Source organism: Lampetra planeri, chromosome 10 (genome assembly GCF_965212315.1).
Source record: "Lampetra planeri chromosome 10, kcLamPlan1.2.h2, whole genome shotgun sequence".
In the NCBI taxonomy this organism is placed as follows: Eukaryota; Metazoa; Chordata; class Hyperoartia; order Petromyzontiformes; family Petromyzontidae; genus Lampetra; species Lampetra planeri.
Window position 1 is genome coordinate 3132249 of NC_136116.1, and position 12378 is coordinate 3144626.

The 12378-nt window shown below is 49.5% G+C and overlaps 1 protein-coding gene across 1 annotated transcript in view; it reads left to right on the forward strand.

Annotated features, from left to right (window-relative positions):
• LOC144720848 (uncharacterized) overlaps positions 1-10597 on the forward strand; it is a 54383-nt gene extending 43786 nt beyond the window's left edge. Inside the window, 1 exon segment of the mRNA XM_078597937.1 lies at positions 5252-10597. Within this exon segment, the coding sequence (XP_078454063.1) occupies positions 5252-5389 (138 nt within the window). The 3' untranslated portion in view covers positions 5390-10597.
• The last annotated feature ends 1781 nt before the right edge of the window (positions 10598-12378 follow it).

Sequence of the window (12378 nt, forward strand, 5' to 3'; positions counted from 1 at the left end):
GGAACTAATTTACAATATTCTCCCTGTCCAGAGCCGTCCTTTACTGCCGGTTAACGTCCCATTCTATGCTGCTAACGGGGGCTCACTTGGCATCATTGGACAGATTCGAGCACATATTTGTATCGTTGATATCAAATTGTCCGGCCCGATTTTTGTTTCCTCCTCGCTGGCGGTTCTGTGCCTGCTGGGGACGGACTTCTTGGGCAAAATGCCGATTCGTATTTTAATAGACCAGGGCAGCATTGAGCTCCCGTCGGGCCGACGCATGGCGTTTCTGCCGTCCCCCACTGCTAGTCGGACGGCGTTCGCGACGGTACCGGCGTTCGTCGTTAAAACGGTTCGCGTACCACCGGGGGCACAAATGTTGGTGCCTCTCAAACTTCGTCGGCCCTTCGCTAAAGGCATTGGGGACCAGGGAATTCTGCTGGGGCCATCTAGGGCCGGGGTTAGCGGACCTCATTTAATTCCGGCCCAGACCATCGTCAAAGGGGACAGGGACCCTTTCATCGCGGTCCTCAATGTGGGGTCGCAGACGGTGGTGGTTCCTCAAGGGACCGTGCTTGCTCACGCAACACCGGTGCCCTGTGAGGAACCTGTCGCGAATCACGTAAGGCACTGTCCCTCTGCCGCAACCACATTCGGACACCGATGAAGGGTGGCTCGAGGCGCTTTGTGCGGGATCGACGGACCTGTCGGATTTAGAGCGTCAAAAGCTTAGGACACTGCTGCGTGAATTTTCCGACATTTTCAGTCAGAACAAATTCGATTTGGGCTGTACCCATCTGCTGCGTCACCATATTGATACAGGTGACAGCGCGCCAATACGCCAAAATCCTTTTCGGTTAAGTCCCGCCGAAAAGGACCATGTCAAATCGGCTGTTGATGACATGTTAGCCGCCGACATCATTTCTCCCTCTACCAGCCCGTGGGGAGCGCCGATCGTCCTGGTTAAGAAACAGGATGGCTCGTTGCGGTTTTGCGTCGATTTTCGCCGCCTCAACAAAATTTCTGTTGCCGACGCATACCCGCTCCCACGGATTGACGAATTGCTGGACGCCTTGGCGGGAGCGCGATTCTTCTCCACATTGGATTTGCTTTCGGGATTCTGGCAGCTTCCTCTGGACGATGATTCAAAGCCTAAAACTGCATTCCGTACACCGCACGGCCTCTTCCAATTCAACCGGTTGCCGATGGGACTCCACTCGGCGCCGGCGACTTTCCAGCGATTGGTGGAATTGGTTTTGGCTGGATTGCAATGGGACTCGTGCTTAATTTATTTGGATGACGTTATCGTCTTTAGCAGAACATTTGACGAGCATCTCCAGAGATTGCGGGCGGTTTTCCTCAAAATGCGGGCTGCTTATTTGAAATTTAAACCCCAAAAATGTCATCTGTTACGCGAATCTGTGCGTTATTTGGGACACATCGTTGGATGCTCAGGTATTGCTACCGATCCCGCCAAAACGCAGTGCGTCAGCTCCTGGCCGACTCCCACCTCTGTGGGGGAGGTCAGGAGTTTCATTGGATTTGCGTCGTATTACCGACGCTTTGTCGCGGATTTTGCGACAATTGCGAAGCCCCTACACGTTTTGACGTCAAAGGGGGTCCGCTTTCATTGGGGACAGGAGGAGGAGGCTGCTTTCCGCTCCCTTCGGGACGCTCTGGTTAAAGCTCCTCCCTCGGTTTACCCCGATTTTTCTAAACCCTTTGTGCTCGACACCGATGCGAGCAACACGGGTATTGGGGGCGTGCTTTCCCAGGTGGTTGACGGCGTGGAACGGGTAGTCGCGTACGGTAGTCGGGTGTTGTCTCCAGCGGAGCAAAGATATTGTGTCACCCATCAAGGAACTGTTGGCAATTGTCTATTTCATCCAACAGTACCGCCCATATCTGTACGGTCAGCGTTTCACCGTCCGTACAGATCATGCGGCACTACAGGACGCCCTGCGAGTTCAACAACCATCGGGACAATTGTCTCGATGGTTGGAGGTTCTCCAGGACTTTGATTTTGAAACCAAGTACCGTAAGGGCGTTCGCCACACCAATGCGGACGCTCTGTCGCGCATGCCAACCACCCCCGAATGCGCATGCCTCCTGGGGTCGGGTCGTTGCAGGCATCCGGGTGAAATATCTGTTCCGGTCTTGGCGGCCGCCGACGACGCAGCGTCAATGACGAATTCGATCGCACAACAGGGATCAGATTCCCTGTTGGGGTTGCCTGTCACTGAATGGGGGCGCCTACAGATGGAGGATACCTCCCTCCTCGCGTTGCGTCGTCGCGTCAGGGATGCTGGGCGGGGGAGGGGTGATGCCAACGCATGGGAAATGGTCACGGGTCTGCTGATGCATTGGGACGGGAAATCCCATCGACACCGGCTGGTGGTCCCTTCTGGGTTACGGGGTAAGGTGGTGTGGGCCGCTCATGAGCGCCTCCTCCACCTGGGGACCCAAAAGACCCTCGCCTTGCTCCAGCTTGATTTTTTTTGGCCGGGCATGACAAGGGATGTCGCAGATCTGTTGGGGTCATGCCCTCGGTGTGCGCAATGGAAACCACCAGCACGGGAGTCTAACCCGCCTTTGCAGTCTATCAAAGTCTCCAGAGTCAACGAACTTGTCGCGCTGGATATTCTGGGCCCATTCCCCGCAACCCCCAGGGGCAATAGATATTTGTTGACCGGGGTGGAGTACTTTACGCGCTGGCCTATGGCCTGGCCCCTGGCCAACCAGTCGGCAGCAGCCATCGTGGAGGCCTTTGTCCAGGGATACGTCCTGGACAAAGGTGCTCCGGAGCGGCTGCTGACCGACCAGGGCAAAATTTTTTCCGGCAAACTGCTCCAACAAGTCTGTGAGCTCCTGGGCACGAAAAAAATTCGTACCTCTCCCTATCACCCGCAAACTGACGGGATGGTCGAGCGTCTGCACCGAACCATCACGTCCATGTTGTCACAGCAGGTTTCAGACTCACAGACCGATTGGGACCTGCAAATTCAAGGGGTCCTGGCAGCATACAGATTGGCCCCCCATGCGGCAACGGGATTTTCCCCCTTCTTCCTCATGTATGGCCGCGAACCTGACCCACCTGTTCGGGCCCAGCTGCAGATCCCTGCACCGCAGGGTAAAACTAAATTGGCCGACCATGTTAAATTTAACCTTGCTAAATTAACAGAGGCACGGGATGCTGCCATGCAAAATTCCGACCTCCGTCAGAAAGCTAATGAGCGGCTCAGACTGGGTCGCGCGCATGTGCTACAGTGGAAGCCGGGGGACAAGGCATGGCTGCACTGTCCACAGGTACCACTCGCGACCTCCTCTAAACTGGTGCGGCCGTGGCGGGGCCCTGTCGAGGTGGTTGAGGTTTTGCGGCCTCAGTGCGTACGCATCAAATGGGGGAAGCGCCGGTGGTTTGTGCACCCCTCCAGATTGAAACCCTTCGTTGCGGTACGAAGTCCCACTCCACACACGCGTGGCCAAACATGTGGGGGGTCGACCGACTCAAAGGGTCCGTCTCCGCTGCTCTCGCCTGACGTGTTGCCGGCTGTCCCGCCCCCAGGTGCACCAGGAATGACGGGCTCACGCCCGACAACCCCTACGGGGGATGCCAAGGGTCTCGCGACATCGAGAAGAGACTCACTCGGAAATGGACAGTTGCCACCCGACGACCCGCCATCCGGGGTTGCCCCGTGTGACGGGCCTGCTGCAAGGACGAGCGCAAGAATGCGCAGACTCTTGTGATGCCCAAAAAGAAAAAAATATATTTTTCACATGTTATGTTCACTGTGTGTTGTGTGGGTAGTGTGTTCCTTGCTCATTGGATTGTACGTATGTGGTGTTCGCTATGTGTGTGCTGTGGTTCCCTGCAAATTGTATATAAGTGGGTTTACGGAATTCGTATTTATTCGGGGGGGGTGCGTCGGGTTATTTTCCCTTGTTGCTTTTCTGGTTCTTGTTGTTGTTCTCGTTCGCGTCATGGTTGAATAAAATTGTGAGGCACACGCGGGGTCGAGGGGTAAATAAACTTTTATTGTCATTTGTTGCAGCCGGGACGGCTGCGAGCTGTACAGGGGGGGTGATGTAGGGGTGTTACGGAGGGGCTGTATACATAGGATCACACGGGAAACAAACACAGTGGGTGGGGCTTCGTGAGTGCACGGGGAGGTGCTCTCAACGACGTCCGCACCGGGCAGCCTGGGGGGCTGACCCGGAGTTGTGATCCCCCGGGGCCCCACCCCTCAGCGGGGGGTTTTGGTATAAAAGGGGATGAGCCGGAGAGCTCGGGGAACAATGTTAAAGCTAAACCAGTGAAGACCGAAGATCGTCTAGATAGAGCCCTGGACTCCCCTGGGTCGCCGCCCTTGTCAGGGCCGCGCAGGACCGAGCCAGCAGCGTGGTCCCGAGAACCAGAGCTAGTGCTCTGGGACTTCGGGTACCGTAGCCCGACTTACCAGTGTCGGGCCAGATAGCCTCCCCTAGCCCGTTAGTGGAGGACTAGGAGGTAGGTCAGAGATAGCTAGCAAGTGTGTTCCCTGCTATCCGGGTGAGGGGGCCGATACCCCCTCCAGTGTTGTATGTCCGCGGTTGTGACAACTTTTGCGGAATAAATACGTGTGCCTCAACCCCGGCGTCCAAGAGTCCTCAACGATATTACACATGTGTGGTAAATGCAGGAGGCTTGATCCCTTGTGATGGGTGTCTATTTTTAGTTTGAACATCTTAACACCTGTGCTCCTGATGGTAAGGATAAAGCCTATTGTTTTTTCATAATTATAATCATAAAACGTTGTTTAATTTGGCTTTCGCAACCAATATTATTCATGTTTTTTTGGGTGAGATCGCGTAAGTATAAACGTGTCCTTAACGCACCACCACCCGACACAGCCAATTAGTAAGGTTTGTCACAAAAACGAAATGGCAATTCTGGAAAAATCGCCCGATGATGCTGGATTTAATCACCGGAGAAACGTCGTAAATGTCGTGGATTCACTCTCCAACACACCGGTGGGCTGAAGTAGTAACTCATGGGCATGGTTTGTTTACTTGACAAACCTTACGAATTGGCCGTGTCGATTGGTGGCGGGTTAACGACACAATTATACTTACGCAATCTAAACCAAAACAAATCTTTGTTATGTTGTATCATTGTAACCGCCAATCACAGCGGGTCTGGTCGTGGTGACTCGTGAAGCTGTCCTTGGGTCCACCCACTGATCGCTGACCTCCCCGACTTCCCTTGCTCTCTGCCACCGAGTTGCAGGTGGCGACGACCTTCGACCTGAGGAGCAACCTTGCGTCCTGCCACCCGAGCGGCGCTCATGGCCACGAGACTTTCCTGGGGGGCCCAGAGGTTCTGCCTTCCTTTCCCGACATCCTGCGAACGGGCCACTACAGCTGAGCGACGGCACGCGAGCTCCATCACAACGAGCCGGAGACTTCGTTGAAAAGCTTCTCTGTCTTGATGTGGTTTGTGGAAGTACCAATGTGGCCGAAAAGGAGACATTTGACTTCACATTAACGCAAGTCTACGTGTACGCATGTTATATTTTATCCGCTTTATATCGACTTGAATCCAGCCACATGATCCAGTGGTTTTCCCTGAGCTCCGCCTGCAGTCGGAAGGTTGTGAATTTGAATCCCGATCATGGGGGTTGAATGCCAGTCCATCATCCCTCTACGGTCGGGAAAAAGAAGTATAACTTTGCCGATAGTTCAACAGTGGTGGATTTCCTCTGGAAACACTCGGCTCTGCGTGGTAAGAATGTGGACTTTGCACCAATGGAAATGAGTGAGGCTCCATGCTCATGCTCTTGACTTTTGCCCGTGTCAGTGGTGGCTGAAGATAAGAAGTGTTGTTTAGGTCTTCCGCTGGTCCTGTGATATGTAGAGATAGGAGAGGCTGCATCACAATCCTTGTTCAAGCTTTGGTGATGACTTCACCAGACTCCACTGGGAGGGCAGACAGCTATTGAGTTATTTTTTGAGCGATAATGCACTTACATGTGGCAGTCCCGAGAGGTTTTTGAGCAGACATCATTACATCATAAATATAATACTCGTAAATCCCTGCCAATGCGCAATTAATGGCCCAGGCCTTGCAAAACCAGATACGAAAATTGGCGAAAAACCACGAACATCCACATTGCATATACGACACAAAGCCTATCTGTTTTGATAAAAGTGCTAAGTGGTAGAAACACAGAAGAGATAATCTTTGACACTGTTTACCCCGCGCTGTGGCGTAACAGAAGTGCTGCAAAACAAGCAGATGCCTCGTTTATGGGCGCACGGAGCGAGCGCGCACAGTCACGAGGCTCGCCACCGTCGACGGTAAATTGCAAGGGCGGGTGGAAGTGCGGTGGGGTGCAGCGGGCAGTGGTGTGGCGATTGAGTGTGCCGCTGGTGCCATTGCACCGAGACCTATGGTCAGGAGGGGCCCAGGGACCGGGCTATGACGGGGGGGGGGGGGGTGGTGCAGGGATTAGGGGTGGAAATTGAACAGGGGTGGCTCCATTTCATTGCTTGCGCCAGGAGCCCAGGACTCATGCTAAACGCACTACGCCAAAGATCGTGGGGCGAGCGAGGTGAGCGGAACGGTGAGCGCAGGCGAATGAACGTGATCGTGGGAGCTGTGCCCAATTGTGGCTCACCGTCGAACTGTGAAGGTCCGTTTTGTTCCGTTTCTTTTTTTTCGACTCTTGCGAGGCTGCGGTTTGCTGGGCCGCAGCAGCAGGAGCAGCAGAAGCAGCAGGAGGAGGCAGTCTCGCGGCTATCGAGCGTGCAGGCTTGTGCCAGCGCACTGCTGTGCCACTGGCAGGGGCCTACCTCAGAGGTGGACTCGCGCTTGTGAACAACCGTGCCCTCGTCAAACACAGGGCTGCGCAGGAGAAATCTACGTAAAAACGGTCGAATTTGAACGTCTTCTGTCGTGAAATTCACGTGTGGTCTCATTGGCTTGTAGCTCAGACTCACAGTGACACGCATGCCTTCCAAAGCCGACAGTTATTGATATTATTTTCACATCATAAACAGGTGGATGGCTGTGATCGAGTGTTGGATTTAAATTCCACTGTTGTTCCACAACAGAGCTCACATTTGGCGCAATCATTGTCACGTCTATGGGCCCCCTAAACTCACGACAAAGAGGCTTATTGTTTTCACTTATCGGGGGGCATGCTCGGCCTAACTAACAGTGACTACTTCAAGATAAGCACTGCAAGTTGGTGTTATTTCAGCATAACCGTAAATATATGATACAGTTAATTAATCACAGGTCCCAAATTGTGATATTCCTCGTTGAAATTGGACTGGAATTTTGTCACCAAAGTAATTCAGAAAAATAACTCTGAAAGAGACGCGGTTTACAGTTACTGCACTGTTTTAAGATTTTATCGATGGGGATTTTTATTTCTGGAAAAAGAAAAAAAAACACAAAAATTACATTTATATATATATGTATTTTTATCGTAATTGCTTGCCTGGTAAAGCAAATATCTGCATTCAAATGCAGATGGTGAAATGAAAACCATTCAATGAAGTTCCATATGTTTTAACTTACAAAGTGAACAACATTAAAACCAATAAACCGGCCGTTTTCAGATCCGACTCAGTCCGCTGTCACAAACACAGAAATGCTGAGTCGAGATACATGCCTTGGCATAGCATCAGATGGTGCCTTTAAGCGACCCTCCGCAACAATTATGTTGGTATCGAAATCCAAATGTACATTTTAAGTTAAGCCAGAAACCTTCCCCAAGTGAAGGAGAGCTCTGTTGTGTAGCTTTAGCTGCCTAGAAAGTGCCTTCATTTGCGCGCGTGTGTGTAGTGGTTAGCGCACTGCGCTACGAACCTGGCGACCCGGGTTCGATTCCCGCTCACGGTCAACACCAGTTACGATTATCTGAACCGGTCCTGGGCCTCCCCTAGGTCGACTCAGCCTCAAATGAGTAGCTGGTGCAGTGTGTAAACATCGCCACTGGGGAGACAAAGGAGGCCGGTTGTGTTGTGCCGGCCACCAACTCCTCCATGTGCTGTGCATGCCTTCATAGGGGCTCGCTAACAGCACTTGCCCCAACAGTCTGTTTAGGCTTCAGGGGGGGTTTTGTCTTTGGTTACAGCTTGCGAACCGCATTTGAACTTTGAAGCGACGTGTGACATTAACTGTTGAGACGCACAAAACCGCAAGGGCTTGCCGCAGCATTCGTCAGCGACACTGCTTATCGCGGAAACAAATATTTCATGGGCTAACGCGTCGGTCAGTCAGTCAGTCGGTGAAGGAGAGTTGAAGAAAATTGTCATTGTGCAAAGCATCAGCTTCATATGTATAATTTCTATTGTAACGCAGTTGTGATGACTAAACGTGGCGAGTTAGTTTTAATTTGTGCTTGTGTATCCCTGCCAACTTGTTCATGCATTCTGTTTAGCTTCTTGGCCACGACCGATTAGCACGGTTGGCTAGGTATGGTGCGAAAGAAGTTCAACATACACACTAAAAGAAACTGTCCCACGGAGTACGAACTCCCCTCCTCCACCCCCTCCCCCCCATATGGGCCTCAGATTTATTTTTGAAGAAACTTTTCGCTCGCTAAATTTCAACTGAAAGGAATACCCGACTCAAAAACACAGGTACCAACGCCGTGTGTTACGGGAGGTGCCACAGTAGGGAGATGTTAACCGCCTCGCCTGGTATACATGAGGTCGTGGGTTCGATCTCGACCCTGACACCTGCTGTATATTTGGAGTTTGCATGTTCTCCCCGTGGTCACGTGGATTTTTCTCCGGATCCTCAGGTTTTTCCTTCCGCATTTAGAAACTTACGTTTCAGAGTATGTGGCTGCTATAGATTTCCATGTGATAAGCTATTTCGTTGCGCTATCATTTGTGGCCTGGTCGCTTCTCAAAACAGCTATATAGCTCAGTGGGCCTTACCTGGTCAAATAACAATCTAGAATAGTTTGGTAGAAAACTATCCATGTGTTGATTATAGACGGTTTGTCAATTTCATTTTAAAAAATCCAGTTTTATTTTTCAATTTAGAAGTCGGCAAATCAATCTTCACCTCTCTTTGCTCTAAAAGCAGGGCCATTACCCAAAACGTCAGCCGATAAATTTATTTTTGTGTAATGAGGCAGGGTAAGTGTTAATAAGTAACGCGAGTCTCTGTGAGCTTGAAGCTTCCTTCACATGAAACTCACTTTGAATAGTTTTACTTTCAGGAGTGCAATATCATCCCCCACTGACACACCTGCTGTGGTGTTTTCAAAAGTGCAAGACTCAGACCACAATGACGGCAATAACACTTTAATTTTATGTCGCGTCATGCATGCCAATGGCATCCCTATAACGCTGTACATTCTTGATATGAGGACCAAATCCCATAGACAGCCACGACCAAGCGAATAAAACCCATTACGACGAAGCAAAAATCTAAAATAAATAAACAAATGAATAAATTTCGCCAAAACATAAAGCGCCAACACCAATAAAGTTACCACAGCAGATGAACGAGTCCACGAGGTCTACCACCACACATCCCCGGCTACAGTACCAACTTCCCAACCAAGCCAGGAAACATTCACACGAGTGGCCAAAAAGTTGCGGCTCGTTTATACCAATCGCTCCAATGTCCAAAAATGGATTGCCAGTTTTTCAGCGCATGCCTGGATGAATAAAAAAAGCCTTTAGTTCAGATTTGAATAATACTGTGATGGAGTTGATGTGTCGGATTGGGAGTGGGAGGGTATTCCAGACATCACGAGCAATGCAATGAGCACTCCGCAAAAGTCATTTAAAGTCTTTTTTTCTCAACACCGCAGCTTCAAACTCTCCCTCAGACGGGCCTGGAGGAACACACAGCCTAAAAACTTGTCTGTGAAATTATAGATATTAGGGTTTTTCTCGAGGTTGCAGAGTTCGTACCAATGTCCGTTAACAGCCTGCTAATGATCACTTATATATATGTAATTAAGCTTGTTTACCAAGGACAGCCCTTACTGAGTCTCTGATTGGCACGGTTAGCCACGTACGGTGCGTAAGAAGTTCAACATACACACGTGCCTCTTCAATCACCTGCCGGTGCACGCGTGTGAAACGACTGCTCCGCAAGTCTCGACCGTCGTCACACGTGGCCCACTCCCCCCCTGCCCCCCCCCCCTCCTTGCTCTTTCCCGTAACACAAAACACAGGAGGGCTTCCCCAGTCGCCAGTGGAGAAGGGGACACGGGGGCGATGGAAGGGTTCGTCGAGCTGGGCTGAACATTTACATCAACAACAAAAAAACTGCCATTGTCAATGCATTTTCTTCGTGACTGTCCCGTGAAAAAAAAATCCTTTGTTGGCATCCTTAGCCTGATAAGAATTTTAAATGCACTATGAATGCTTATTATGTATTTTTATAATGTGACGTTGCTTTTTCCGCGCTATTTTCGTAGTCTTACACATGCATTAAGCCACATTTGTGTGTTGTAAAGCCCACAGCTCTTTTCAAAAGAAAAGTCGACTCAGTATTAAAACGTGTGCATATATATACCGCATTGGGCTTGCTTCCACGTCTGTTCCAGCGAGTGCTGACCGCGATCGAATAAACCATGAAGGTGCCTGAAAATGTGAGACCTGGGAATGAAAGAGTTCAGCCTGCTTACTGGTTGGATGGGCGACCTCCAGGCCTTGTTGAAGTCTTATGACTCACTGATGCTTTTTGGAACATTGTCATCTTTATTATTATTACTATACTAGCTTGTTGGCGCCCCCCAACAACCTAGTATTCATCATAGAAAGATAGATAAAGTTGTGCGCTTACCAACGTAATGGAACGTCTGTCCATGCGACTTGTTGTAGCGTATGTGGGAAGAATGGGAAATTCGTTTTTTCGGTAAAGTCACGTAGGTCAAAAATAAAATAAAATAAATTAAAGAAAATAAAAATTAATTAAATCACGTCGTGATTTAACTTATTTGCATCTTATTTTTTACCTACGTGACTTTACCGAAAAAAACAAAGAGTATGGACCCTTGCAGTCACGAAAACTTCAAATCTAGAAAGAATGGGAAATTGTCGTCGTCGCAAAACAAATGGCAAAGTCGGGGGCCAAGTAGATGCTGGGAATCAACACCGAATCGCCTCGTTCTCTCTCTCTCTCTCAAGCGTTCATCATAACATCACAGACAGATAGAGATAGTTGTTTATATACAAATATCATTTTACATCTGAAAGACTTAATTAAAACGACATTTCGTGTGAATTTTCTCTCGTCGTTAAGTAGATGTCCTTGCTGGGGGATCGGTTCGATGCGGACTTTCACCTGTTTGTGATTACGGGATCGAGATAAGGCGACACGGAGCTGCTGGCCGTGCGAGAAGACCGCCGTCTGCTGATCGATTCCAACGTGATCGAACGTCTGTCCCTGCGCCTCCGTCGTTCAAGCACAGGGCGCGTAGGTTTGCAGCGCCCCCTGCATGAAAACGACGGAAAGTGCAGCGTTCATCATATTCATCACAGATCAAGTTGGGGGTTTATAGTATTAAATAAGTACCGTAAGTAATGACGAGAGCATTATTTAATGGAAGTTGCAAAACATCCCAATGTAGAGGATACTCTGGTGTTCTATTCTTCTGCATAACGGCGCGCAAGATCATCAGGAGCTAAGTGCCCATGTCGAGGGCAGCTCGCCACCACGAGAGGGCTTCAGGAGAAAGTTGGTGTCGTTTTGATGTTCCTCCTCAATTGAAGGGGCTCAGACTCCAGTGGGTTTATTGTACGGTCAATAGTTTGGATTAGGCTTCGGCAAGGTAAGGTAAAAGGTAAAAACAACGAGCCTACCTTTACCCTACCTTTTACCCTGACCCCATACAAATTACCCGATTACAGGGTAATTACTGGGGTACTACTCCACATGAACAAGGTTTATAACGGTACATGCTAGGTAGAGCGCTTTATTCATATAGAATACTCTCGATGATTCCAATTTTACACGCTTGTTGTTGTCGTTGTTGTATCCTAAAATCTTGTAACTAAATTTGAACGCACTTCCCAATGTGGTATCGACTGCAAACTTCGTATACTTATGTCATACTGATGACAACACTATATTCTATCATAAAAAAAATTATTTTTAACATTATTTTTTACATGCTATGTTTCAGGTTGGGTCTAATTGTCCACGCTCAACTACGTTATGGCAAGCTTCGGGGCCATTTCTGGAGTCGTGGAGTTTTGACATTACTAGTACATTTCATAAAAGCGTGTTTAAAAAAAGTTGTTTTAAATATTACTTATTAAATGGAAGCCACGGACTGCGCCACGGAGCTTTTAGCGGTAAAAAAGGCACCGTATTTACCGGGTAATACTTCGCGCTACCTTTACCCTACCGGGTAATTCTTCCGAGCTACC